Raw genomic sequence first — 12,391 nt, 5'->3', positions numbered from 1 at the left:
CATACCCTCAACCTCATGACCGGGGTTTGAACGCACCCCACTCTTTTTCTGCCTATAAATCCGGTCCTACGATGCTACACTGACTTTATCCTACACCATTTTCTTCGTTTTTTTATAACGAAAATAATGATGTACGATAAAACTAATTTCAATTGAATTTATATATAAAAAAATCCGTCGATAATCAGTCGATAATGTCGCTTGTTAGGACGGGAGCGTAGTTCGAAGTTCGCGTGGGGTGTGCTCACACCCCAGTCATGCGTTCTAGGGTTAAAAATGTGAATTGATCTTAAACTGCCATCGGGAAAAACTACAGTTTTATATTGGATTAACTTTTGCGAAAAATTCAAAGCTATAAAGGAGGCGAACTGCGGTGAAAAATTTTCAATTGAGTTCTATCAATAGAGACATCAAAGATGATTATTGACAACCATTCTTGAAAAATTTATAATACTACTATTTCAAATATTCGAATTATAAAAACTATTCAAAAAGCGTATCTAATAATGAATTTCAGGTTCATCATGTATATATAGCTGAAATAAATAATTAAAAAATTGCTGTATATAGTTTCATTACTTTTTGGAATGATTATATTACGCTTCTCTTTGAAATGAGAGGTAGGTTGGAATATTTAAAAACTTGGCGGTTCTTTATACAAAATGGCCCATATATAAATTGAGTTTTTTTTCGATGACGTAGTAACAGTCGGAAAGAGAGAGGCGTAGGAGAGAGAAGAGTTCCCCAGTTCCCCCAGTCAGGCTAGGGTAGACTTTTTTCGTGGAGCATTATAGTGGCTAGAGAGCGCAATATACTTATCGCCGTCAGTCCATAACCAGCCACAGTAGTGCGGTAGTCGCGGATTGTTTTGTTGTTTTCGATTTCATATTACTTCGCGGAGCACGCACGCACCATTGCGAGAGGATATAATAAAACCACCGAGCGTCGCGTTAAAAAGCGCGTCCCATGTGTGCGGGTGTGTGTGAAAAAAGGATAAAACAGTTTGTAGAATAGATCGTGTGCCGGGTTGACAGGGAAGAAAATTTATAGTTAATATAAAATATAATCGTTTAATCATGCCCGTCAAGGTCTACATATCGGGTATCAGCGGTAATAAAGAAGTGAGTGCCAATTTCAATATTTTTTCAATCATATTTTTTATTTTTCCTGACAGTCGTATATAAAAAGAGCAAATTTTGTTTCGAAGACCTTGAGCAGTGCCAAAACCCTCGAGGATTTATTTTATAATACCAACGCACATAAGTATACAATTATGTACTTGTGACATTTCGTGATCCATATGTGCCGTCACGATCTCCCGGATCAGATTACAAATTTGGTGACCTTCTGTCGTCAATTATAACGCTAATAAAACTTCGAGCCCAAAGTCAATGACAACGCGATGTCGCGACGATCTATTTTAACAACTACCCCTACTATACTGCGAAAATTCATTTTATTTGCTCTGATTAAAAAATGTTGAAAAATATTTTTTTATACTTTACATTTGTGTCCCAAGTGTATTACATTATACTCGACGATTTGCACGACGTGAATTACCGCACATCGTGATTCATACTTATAGTGATGTCACGTTTTTTTTGCTGTATGTTTAAGTCCAATGGCATTTGTGTTTAACAGGTGAAAAAAAGACAGCAACGAGTTCTTATGATTCTCGATAGTAAAAACGTCGAGTATGAAGTCATTGACATTACCGAGCCTGGAAAAGAGGATGAAAAAGAATTCATGCAGGGTAACAGCACCGCCAAAACAGGCAAATATCCGTTGCCACCACAAATATTCAACGACGAGGATTACTGCGGAGTAATTTTTTTTTTTGCTATTTTGATCATTGGAAATCAATATTTTAGGCTATCGAACAATTGAATGTTTAGTTATCCACAGGAGTACACATTTTTCATTAAATTGTAATCACTGAGTCTGCGTAACCCACCGAACTGAAATTATTTGATACAATATGAGGTTTCTTTAGATCTTCCAGAAATTCAACGATCAAACTTTACAATCACTTTTTAAGAGATAAGATTAAGAGAAATCTGCATTTTTTTCGAAAAATTTGTGTCATTTTACGGAGAATAACATCATGTTTGGTACTTTTTGTTCTCTGAGATACACAAATTTATTCTTAACGTTACTAACAAATTATTCAGTTTTTAGCTGTGGAAATTCAGTTTATTAATAATGCCACATTTTTGGAGAACTCTTTTTCATTATTTCATAACAAGGACCGAGAATTTGGAATTTCACATTTTATGAAAATTTTGATCAATAAAAATGGCATACATTACAACTTTTGTTTGAAACGTTTTTGTTGATTGGAACGAACACTGTTTTTCACAGGATTATGAAGATTTCGATTTATCAAACGAAATTGATGAGCTGGAAAAATTTCTCAAGTTAGTGCCTGGTACGACGGATGTTAGTAGGAAAAGTTCAATGCAAAGCAATAATATTCATCAAAATGGAAATGCTTCGAGTCGAGAGGTATATTACAATTTTGAAGAGACAGATTTTTTAAATTTTTCAATATTTATCATTCGTCCATGTTTTATTTCTGTTTAAGGCATCAATGGACAAGGATACAAATGCTGTTCATTCGGAGGGGTAAGCGGTTCAACGAAACGGAATAGAAAGTAGCTAGATAAAATGGTTCACATGCATATGAAACAAGAAAAATGTTCTCACCGATACATATACTTTTAATTATTTGAAAAAAATTATTAAAAATCAAAATAATTACTATTTTTATAAAATAACAAAATAAATGAATAACGACTGATTGATATTTAAAATTCAGCCTACGTGCCATGGAATAAATGAAAAAAAAACGATAGAAAAAATACTGCTCTATTCAACAAACGGATCAAGAATATTGAATCACGAGACAAATATGATTTTTAGTGATTTGGATGAAAGGCCATCAGCAACGACCGGGGAAAAGGACGAAGATAAGGCAAGAGCGACGGAATCGGAGACAGGAGGAACAAGAGAAACAGGTGACGAGTTGGATTCTGAAGACATAGACGAGAGTGCGGAAAGAAACGAGGAAAAATCGGACGACCAGGAGCAAGAAGAGTAAAAAAAACGTCCGAAGGAAGAAAAACATTTCCAACGAAAGGATAGAAGAAGGAAAAAGGAAAAAAGGCGAAGCTTAAATGCGGAAATTTTGTCAAATTTCTCTCGTATAGTCCTTCCACGAGGTTAGATTTTTTTCAGAGGCTTTTTCTTTTTGGGTTGTGCAACTCAGGCTGAACGAAAGATACTGCCGAGATTATACTATCGCATCTTAATGTCACAAGGGCGCATGTAACACATGATTATAAGACAGAGAACACACGTATTGTTACGAGTAAGACCTCATCTTATTTTATAATGCTTGAAAAAAAAGAAAACATCTATATCCTCATCAAACGTTTAGAAAGTACGTTGAGTCGCGTTTTACTTCGAGTTATTCAAATAGAAAAGCCATGTTCATTTCTATTTTCATCGTTCACATAAATTTTTTAGTATTCGTCTAAAAAAAGATTCACATCACTTTGTTTTCAACAAGATACAACATAGTTGTCAGATTCGCACATAGTAATGTACGAATTAGGTTTGTTGTATTGTTTAAAAAATGTGGCCAAAGCGTAGGGAATGCTTGACCGATGCCGAGGAGTCTGGCAGCGTGCTTTGATCATACGAATATATATTTTTTTGCTCATCTTACGATTTTAGCAATGATTTATTACTGTAATACGTGATAATAGTATTGATCGGGAGGGATTAACAAATTATTCCCGCGTATAATGGCGACCCTCAATTTTTCTAATACGCTTAAGAAGAAACTACGTTGAATACTTTTAATCGCAATCTTTACGACAGTTCCAAGCTCAAACTATAGTTAAAAACCCATTTATTTACTCCTTTTCGTGAGATGAAAACAGTTATTGAAATCAGCCTAAGGATTAGACGGAGTTAGACTTTCTATTTCATATTTTTACGATCTCTGCGTTGAAGAACTTGCGAATTACAAGAGCTGATTATATTATTTTACATTTTTTTTTCACGCTAGCAGTTGCGCACTAAGTTGGAGTATGAATTGAGATTGGAAATTGGATTGAACAAAAAAAAATTGTGGGTGGGGAAAAAAAAAACACGAAAAGAAGAGACTAAAAACTATTTCTACACATGTTCAGGATTTATCGGTCGTAACGAATAATGGGAATACATGGCAAATAATTTTAATTACATCTATAATGTTAGCTTTTAGCCTTTTCTAGATATTTATATGTATACACCACATTACTATTATTGTTGTCATGAGATCCCGTTATTTGTACAAATGAGAAAGAAAAACGTATGGGAAAACAACGTAAGCCTTATGCAGGTACCGGAAATGAGCACTGCTTGTTTGCTTTGCAAAAAAAACAAAATAAAAAAAAACATTTCTATTCGTTCATTAAAATCGAATCGAGAAAGCATACTTGTCATCATAGTTGTAATACTTTTGTGTCAAAAGATTATTATTTGTACTGCAAAGTGATCTGTGCACACTGTGCAATCAAATTTTTTTGGCAACAAATTATTCGAAATCCAAATTGGGCATCAAAACAGTTACGAGGAGTGTTCATTTCTGTTCTACGCAAATATCGAGCGATCTTGTACGAATAAGTAAATCGCATTAACGTAGCCAATAATAATAAAAAAAAAAAAACCAATGCCTGAATGAAATTTCCTCGACGCTTATATTCCAGAATAATAAACGATATACTGTTGACGAAAATCTTTTGAGATTTTATTTAAATCGCCATAGTCATATTAATGTTTACTTTGTCAGGTTAATTGAATGAAAATAATTTATAATTCGTTTCTTCATCTGTATTGGTAAGATTCCAGAAAGTTCACCGATCTTCACGGGTGAAAATAGCACCAACGGCCTGCTTTGTTATTAGATACATACATACATTCACTCAACACCGTGTCCTAGTTAAATCGGCTGTTTCTTACCGCGACGTATTTCAATCAACTTTCCCGGTGTGAAACTCTCTACTACTCAATCTCTTCAATTCTTCCCCTTCCCATCTCGTTTCAATTCGGAATAGAAAATTTTTTAGTTCTTGAAATTCGTAAACTCAATATAACACTTCTTTACTAAAACACACACGTTATCATTTTTTCACAGTCCTCCATTTTGCGAATCCACTATCACTACACTGTGATACGAACAGCCTGAAAACAATTATAGCAAAGGTTTATTTATTATTATTTTGTTCTTATCGTTAGGACAATGTTGGATTAATAAAAAATAAAGAAAAAAAAGAAAACAAATTCTTTTGTTGAATGCAGTGTTTATTACAAAATATGTTTTTTTTTCACGTTTTTATAGGTTTGTTAAAGGATGCATCGTTCATTATAATCAATGTGATTTAGTTGAGCAGAACAACGTTGATTAACAAAGAAAAAAAAATTCATTGCGTCAACTTTCCGATGTTCCATTTTGACACATAAAATGCATGAAATTTGAAAAAATTCGTTACAAATGACAACGGTCGTTCTACGCCGATGTTCTCTATACAAAAATCTTTCTTATGAAATCCGTATTTTTATAAAAAGGAAAAACAGAGAGAAAAATATCAAGAACTTATTCTCCAGACGATTCGGTAGATTAAACGATTTTATTATTATGCGTTATTTCTGCAATCCATCGCACCCTCCATTCGTCGTATATAATCTAAAAACTTTACAAATTCTAAGGCTGGTCAATTAATAATTGATTTGTAACGACGATACGTTATCAATTTTAAAAAATGTCAGTGCATTTAAGAATGTAACAAAAAATCTCGATTACTATCCGGACGTACTACTATATTATGCAATTTACCATCCTAGACATACTGAAACTCATTGCATGTTTTGATGACATATGCCTCAAAATACCTTGTAGATATTTGTTTTTTTTTCACTGATCAAATGAATAATTGGTTTTTTTATGTACAACGATTCTTAAGTCTAACTGTCCAGAGATTCAAATTGTTTTTCTTTTGATACAACACCATTTTCCAACGGTTAATAATTGCGATGAGACATTTTACACGGGAAATGAATCATCGACGGTGGATTCACAACTAAATTGTGCCGCATGCTTATTACTTGAACCCACAAAAAAAAAATTATCAACTCTTTATGTTCATTCTTTTTCTTCACGATTTCGGATCTTTTTTACTTTCCTTTTTAATTCACGATTGATGTATAATAATTCATACTTTTCCTCAAGATCCGGCGTATAAGTACTTGTAAAATATTAAAATTCATACACAGTCTTATAATTAGTAGTAGAAAAAATTCAAACTATTGAAGTAACTGTATGTTTCGATTTTCCAATCAAAAAAGAATTACTCTTTCATGTTTCATTATTCTAAATTTAAATCAATATACTATGCTTATATGATAAATAAATATAGTACAGGTTTATAATACTTGAAAACGGCACCGTTATTCATTCGATACAAGCTCAAAAAAAAAAACTTTTTGAACTCTGCTTAAATAAAGCAATAATAGGCTTATGCTTCAAACTGCATCATTGCACCGCTATGAAAATTTTTATGCACATCGAAGGCAATTTTTTTCTCATATTGATTGGTTTTAATCGATCAACCTCAATAGTTCGTTTCTTTCATGATTTTCTTTTACGTTATCCTGATTCTTCCTATGTTTCTCTATACCTATAGGTACTTTTTTTCTAAAATTATTCAAGGAATTCAATCCGTACCAAAGTATTTTTGTCCAAAATGATTTGGCGCTATATTATGGATCTCCGATGTCAAGAATTTCATCTGAAATTGAAAATACAATTATTTATCACTGTAATTAATGCATGAGTAACTTTTATCAAATTTTCGAAATTCATTACCTTTGGAAAGGCAGTGACTAGTGTTTTGGCAGCTGGTGGAGTACAAAATAAATTTGAAAGTATAATATTTTCTTCAAGGACGTGATGTTCTTTTAGCACAGCTATCGCTTTTATGACAGTGTTACCGGTACCTGTATAAAAATAGTATCAAATTAGTATAACTTCGAATGCCAAACTGACTCTATTTTTAATCATCTTTGGATAAAAAAAAAGCTTGGAAAATAGATGCATTTAATAATTATTTCTCTCAACGGGTATTATGAAAAACAGTGGGTTTCCGTAGACGGTACTAACTCATTATGGGATACATTAATAGGACTTTTCTTTCGCTTATGTCGTCTGGGAACTTTGCATAGACTACTTTGGCCTCGTGTGTGTCCGCATCGCTTTCAACCAATATTTTTCCAATTCTTATACTACGACAACAATCTCTCAGGCCCTGCAAACCAATTGAAATTAATGCTAAAATATCTGATATTAAAAAAATTATAATAAAAAAAATAAAGTCGTGTATGTAGTTTGTTTCTTTTGGTTACCTGTTCCATGGCTTCGCCGCTTCTGACAATAGAAACTCCACAATTCCCTTTTTGGTATTTTAACCCTTTGTACTTGGCACTTGTGGGAGTAGTAACAACACATTTTGAAAATGGCAATTGATTTAAGCTCTCTTCAATCACGAGCCTGATCTGTAATTTAAAAAAATGAAAATTTTACAAGGAAAAACAAAACACAAGAATGCGTTTACTCATTTGAAATTAAAGTAAATACGGAAAGAAAACAAGTCGTTGGCAATCGCTCTATCACAAACGTACCAAACGGTCTGCGTAAAATTTAAAATCACTGCGTGTCGTATTCCTGAAAAAAAATTACATGAAATTACACGAAAATGACCGAAGCCATGACGTTGGTGAAATGTGCATTTTTCCCACCCGCGATTATAAAATTGAAACTAATCCCTGATTTCAGCCATGTGGCCGGCTCAAAAGGTCCACGTCGCTCTGTTACCCCCGTAATTGTTTTATTTTTTTACTCACTTGTCTCGTAAAATAGTTTGCAATTCTTTGACTTGATCATTGGTTGGTAGAACCTTCAAATTTGGTCCGTACTCCTCGAAATTTTCGCAATTTCCATTCACGAGCTTCTTATTATTATTAACATTAGTTTCCTGCGTACCCATATTGCAGTTTTTAACGATTTATTAAGATTCACGTGTGCAACACTCAGGCTGGTTTAGTCGAATTCACTAACACTGCTACGACGAATTTTCCATCACGCCTCCCGCAGGAAAAATTGCAAATACAAACGTGAATATCATTACACACAAAACACGGGATCCTCTAACATGCGCTGCAACGAATATACGGCCAAAATAGCGCAGCCATGCTGTCATTACGATTTCCGGGATGAATTATGTATTCAGGAATAACCGAATTCTTCATTATCAGACACATTGAAAGATTTCTCGGGAAAATTAAAAATTCGATTTCACGATTGGAATAATTGACTGTAACATTTCATTGTTAAACGCAGCTAAAACTTGCAAAAAAGTTTGACGTAGAGTTGAGATTTTCAAATTTCCCGCCAACGTGAAACTTGTTCAATTAGAGCTTAAAATAGACAAATTATATGTTACGACTTTTATCATAAGTAATATGATATTATTTTCTCTTCCCATAATAAAACATTGATTACTTAGTAAGAATCAGGTATAATTACACTGAAAAACTTACAAGCCTTCAATTCTAATTGCGGAAATCGTGAAAGTCATTCACATGACTAAGCAATTATCCTCAGGCTACACGAGCGCTGAAAGTCTCTTCCGGTTTCTTTCCACTGGCCGCTACTGGCTGTCGCAACGAGATGGTAAGCGGAATCGCACTGTTTTTTTAAACAATAGTACATCCCTTAATCAATTAACAATTGCAAATTGTGTTAAAAGATTGTTTAACATCAGTTCTTTCGTGAATAATGCGATACTTTGGATCGTAGATAATTATGAATGTTGAAAAAAAAGCTAAAGCCGAGAGGATCTTTTAACATGCCAGCCATGTGATTAGTGTATCAACAAAACGAGAAATTGTTGGCTTTCGCAATGAAATAACATTTTTAATATTTCCTTTGTCACTTTGGTGATTGCTATGCCGTGATTTTTATTGTTGATTACACGAAAAATATGATTTTGCACCGATTCTATACAGTGCATCGTGGCCTCCGAACTTAACCTCGAAATTTCGGTTTTGCTTTTACCCTGCACGATTTTAGTGTAACGTGTTTTTTTTTTGTATTTCAGACGTGCAAACGTAGGAACGGAGGACGCGCCAAACATGGCCGCGGTCATGTAAATCCCGTTCGTTGTACTAACTGTGCTCGCTGCGTTCCCAAGGACAAGGCAATAAAAAAATTCGTTATTCGTAACATCGTCGAAGCAGCCGCTGTTCGAGACATTAACGACGCCAGTGTGTATGATGCCTATCAACTCCCCAAATTGTACGCCAAGTTGCACTATTGTGTATCCTGCGCTATTCACTCCAAGGTCGTTCGTAACAGGTCTAAGGCAGACCGTCGTATCAGGACACCACCTGCACGCAATTTCCCTAGGGTAAATATTAATGAGAAAAAGCTGACTAGAATTGCAATTTAGAAAAAGTATTGTAAAAAAAAAGTAGTGAAAGAACCACTATCATTTTGCTTGTTCTCAACACTTAGTTTGAGATCCAAATTCCTTAACATTTTTAATGATTTGTATTTCTCATGATGTATTATTTTGTGTTGCAGGATATGCGTCAAGGTCAGCAGAATAGGAAGTGAAGCAATCATATGTAACTTTGGTACATGAAAATAAAAAGAAAAAAGTTGAAAAAACCAAAACATAGATTTTGAAATATTTATTCGCCATCCTTATATATCTAGAAAATTTTCCAATCGAGATATGAATTATTACTTATCAGCAAGTAGCTTATTTGTGATTTTTCCCTCGATGTTTTGAATATTTTTAAATGTGATGAGAATTTAGATGAAAAAAATATCTTGTTACAACTGGAAATCTATTTGGGAATAGCATATATATATATATATATATATAATTTTTATTGTGCTCAATGAAAATTACGTTCGTCGTATGGATAAGTCGTTTCTTAAGAATCAGTGTCCTTAGTCATGTTTCTTACTCGTGCTCGAAACAATTGGAAGCAAGAAAAACATCCGTGTTGAAATTTGTGAACACCAATGCGCACTGTTTGAATTTCTAACACCTCTGAAGATCAGCATTCGGCAAAGTTTTTTCTAATATATACCAATAATTCTAATATATGATAGTCTTTTTTAATGTTAAATTAATGTACATAATTAACAGCACTCGTGTGGAACAGTACGTTCAAGTTAAATTATTTATTAGCTTCTTCCATGGCTTTCTTGAGTGTTTTTTCAAAGATTTTTTTCGAATCACAAAATCCTTGTTTCGTTTTCCCAAAGGAATTTGGTCCTGCGGAAGTAGGTGTTTCGCGACCGATATTTCGCATTCTCATTCTTGCTTCTGCTGGCATTTCTTCTGGCTCGTCGTCATCATCGTCCGCATTGAAAACGGATGCAACTGTAGGTTTTGTGAAAGAAGCAGCTGGTTTTGCACTTGGTTTCTGTAAAAAATTTCATCATTTCATCTTATAACATGTTTGCTTTCCTTTATTGGTAGAAATACAAATAATTATCGAAGCTCACCGATGCTGAACCCAATTTGATTTGTATGCCTTTTTTGGACTCCTGTGATGCAGGCTTTTTCCCGAAGCCAAACGTGAGCTTCTGTTTCTTCTGGTCTGTGTGCGAATGAGTCGAACTCTCACGTTTCTCCTCGTTTCTCAATGGTGAACGTTCTCTCCCTCTGTCGTCGTCTCTCCCATCCTCTGCTCTGTAGGCACTTGACCCTGACAACGTCAAACACTGGCAAAGTTCAGATCATGTTAAACAAGGCTGACTTAATAACCGGAAAACTTTCAAGCAACATGCTTGGTGTCTCGAGTTCTTTTAGCATCTAATCGTATTAAAATTTGCATAATCTGTGCGCAACTTAAAAAGTTTTTTTATTTTTGAAATCCTTGAACGATTACTTTTGTCATTCATTAAATGTTATTATCGAACTACCAAATGATTATCCATAAATCTATATTTTATCACGTAATTGATGTGTCCAAAAATGATAATTTAAGGAATAGAATTATCAGATTTCGTTACTATATTTTACTAATCCTTGAATTCTGACATAGGTCATGAGTGCGATTGTACATAAATTTTGTCGCTTAAATATAAAAGAAAAAAAAAATATTGATGCAGTTTTGGTGCAAAATCTAATATTTTGGCAGCCAGAGAAATCCACTTGCTCCAAGCCAAAGTGTTGGAACAACGTAAAAATGAAGGACCGAAAAACACGAAAAATACGTTCTTGTTTTAGTAGGGAAAAAAAAAATATGAGCAAAAGGAAATAGCAATTGACTGAAATCGCTAAGATGAAAGAAACGAAAAAGAATTGTGGTATAAAATCGGTGAAAGTTTAGTGATTTTTCGGGCAAATCAACCTTGAATTTTTATAATAAGTAATGAGACATTAGAAGTGCATGCGAGTGCGAAAAATTGAAGTAATCGTCACTGCGAATTTTCTTTCTTCTGCATTCGAAAACGTGTACAGATTCGAAACTATTTCATGTACGTGTTGCCAGAATAAACAATACTTTTGAACGTTAGAATAATAGTGTGATAAAAAACCGGAATAAATATACGAGCAAGAAAATTGGAAGAATCAAATAAACGATTGACGCTGATTTACGACAATAGTTCGTTTCACCGTCATCGAGTAGGGGAAGTTACAATTATGACTTAACGAAACCTTTTCTGTAATCTTCGCCGGAGTTCCTCTTCGACATAGCGCGTCTTTTCGATTATTTTCTTCTTTTTTAATAATATATCGTTTTTTTGTTCACTACTTTTTCCGTTGCACGACTAGCGATGCGGTTATCGAGGAGTAACCTAAAAAAAATCGTTACCAAAGTCGCTGTCGCTAGTTGTTACGCGCGAGGGACCACCTAGAGAAAATTGTGCGCAAGCGTGGAAATAGAAGCCGCAAAGTTGAGCATTTTACCGGTAACTTTACCGTTTTTTCCTCACCTTTTTTAGTTACCATGAGCTGAAAATACAGGTTCATTATTGTAATATATCTGCTAGAAAAAAAGTTGAACAATTTGTTGATTCCGCTATATACCTCGTATTCCAAATAGATATCTCAATGATGAATATTTACGGTTCATTCATTATTTACGATCAATTGTGTCGTTGAGAAACAAATTAAAAAAAATCAAATATGCTATATTTATTAAAACCAAGGCAAAATTATTCGAAAATTCGTAGCTATGACATCATGATGTTTTTCATTAAAAATTTAACGGATGAAAATTTCTTGGGTATAGTTGTTGAAAAATCGTTAACGAAGTTAAA

The 12,391-nt window shown here is 33.9% G+C and overlaps 4 protein-coding genes across 4 annotated transcripts; 2 read left to right on the top strand and 2 right to left on the bottom strand.

Moving 5' to 3' along the window:
- The first annotated feature begins 742 nt into the window (after positions 1-742).
- Positions 743-4,786, top strand: LOC122411690 (SH3 domain-binding glutamic acid-rich protein homolog). Its single transcript, XM_043420685.1, has 5 exons — positions 743-1,121; positions 1,642-1,824; positions 2,362-2,505; positions 2,585-2,625; positions 2,923-4,786. Exons 1-5 carry the CDS (start codon positions 1,077-1,079, stop codon positions 3,098-3,100), a joined length of 591 nt encoding a protein of 196 aa, XP_043276620.1. The 5' UTR covers positions 743-1,076; the 3' UTR covers positions 3,101-4,786.
- On the bottom strand, positions 4,772-8,259 carry kri (krishah). Its single transcript, XM_043420683.1, has 7 exons — positions 7,948-8,259; positions 7,726-7,768; positions 7,450-7,599; positions 7,208-7,352; positions 6,914-7,044; positions 6,773-6,836; positions 4,772-5,232 (listed from the first exon to the last, which is right to left on the bottom strand). The coding sequence occupies exons 1-7, from the start codon at positions 8,088-8,090 to the stop codon at positions 5,180-5,182; spliced, it is 729 nt and encodes a 242-aa protein (XP_043276618.1). The 5' UTR covers positions 8,091-8,259; the 3' UTR covers positions 4,772-5,179.
- A 399-nt stretch (positions 8,260-8,658) lies between these two features.
- RpS26 (ribosomal protein S26) lies at positions 8,659-9,781 on the top strand. Its single transcript, XM_043419564.1, has 3 exons — positions 8,659-8,776; positions 9,204-9,512; positions 9,689-9,781. Exons 1-3 carry the CDS (start codon positions 8,774-8,776, stop codon positions 9,719-9,721), a joined length of 345 nt encoding a protein of 114 aa, XP_043275499.1. The 5' UTR covers positions 8,659-8,773; the 3' UTR covers positions 9,722-9,781.
- A 2-nt stretch (positions 9,782-9,783) lies between these two features.
- LOC122411048 (PEST proteolytic signal-containing nuclear protein-like) lies at positions 9,784-11,936 on the bottom strand. The gene is made up of 3 exons (XM_043419563.1): positions 11,787-11,936; positions 10,628-10,830; positions 9,784-10,545 (listed from the first exon to the last, which is right to left on the bottom strand). The coding sequence occupies exons 1-3, from the start codon at positions 11,821-11,823 to the stop codon at positions 10,297-10,299; spliced, it is 489 nt and encodes a 162-aa protein (XP_043275498.1). The 5' UTR covers positions 11,824-11,936; the 3' UTR covers positions 9,784-10,296.
- Positions 11,937-12,391: the final 455 nt, after the last annotated feature.

Source organism: Venturia canescens, chromosome 5 (genome assembly GCF_019457755.1).
Source record: "Venturia canescens isolate UGA chromosome 5, ASM1945775v1, whole genome shotgun sequence".
Taxonomy (NCBI): Eukaryota; Metazoa; Arthropoda; class Insecta; order Hymenoptera; family Ichneumonidae; genus Venturia; species Venturia canescens.
The sequence above is the reverse complement of the archived record's forward strand: the minus strand, read 5'-3'. Positions and strand labels throughout refer to the sequence as shown.

What these genes read in the sequence shown, in the direction of transcription:
- RpS26 (XM_043419564.1), top strand. An exon ending in CTGCACGCAATTTCCCTAGG is followed by an intron (nt 9,513 to 9,688) that starts GTAAATATTAAT and finishes TTTGTGTTGCAG; the next exon opens with GATATGCGTCAAGGTCAGCA.
- kri (XM_043420683.1), bottom strand. Translation starts at nt 8,090, where the DNA reads ATGGGTACGCAGGAAACTAATGTTAATAATAATAAGAAGCTCGTGAAT. An exon ending in TAGTCACTGCCTTTCCAAAG is followed by an intron (nt 6,837 to 6,913) that starts GTAATGAATTTC and finishes TTTCAATTTCAG; the next exon opens with ATGAAATTCTTGACATCGGA. An exon ending in TTTTGGACAAAAATACTTTG is followed by an intron (nt 5,233 to 6,772) that starts GTACGGATTGAA and finishes AATTGTTTTCAG; the next exon opens with GCTGTTCGTATCACAGTGTA.
- LOC122411048 (XM_043419563.1), bottom strand. Translation starts at nt 11,823, where the DNA reads ATGTCGAAGAGGAACTCCGGCGAAGATTACAGAAAAG. An exon ending in CGGCGAAGATTACAGAAAAG is followed by an intron (nt 10,831 to 11,786) that starts GTTTCGTTAAGT and finishes TGACGTTGTCAG; the next exon opens with GGTCAAGTGCCTACAGAGCA. An exon ending in TCAAATTGGGTTCAGCATCG is followed by an intron (nt 10,546 to 10,627) that starts GTGAGCTTCGAT and finishes AATTTTTTACAG; the next exon opens with AAACCAAGTGCAAAACCAGC.
- LOC122411690 (XM_043420685.1), top strand. Translation starts at nt 1,077, where the DNA reads ATGCCCGTCAAGGTCTACATATCGGGTATCAGCGGTAATAAAGAA. An exon ending in ACGACGAGGATTACTGCGGA is followed by an intron (nt 1,825 to 2,361) that starts GTAATTTTTTTT and finishes TGTTTTTCACAG; the next exon opens with GATTATGAAGATTTCGATTT. An exon ending in GAAATGCTTCGAGTCGAGAG is followed by an intron (nt 2,506 to 2,584) that starts GTATATTACAAT and finishes TTTCTGTTTAAG; the next exon opens with GCATCAATGGACAAGGATAC.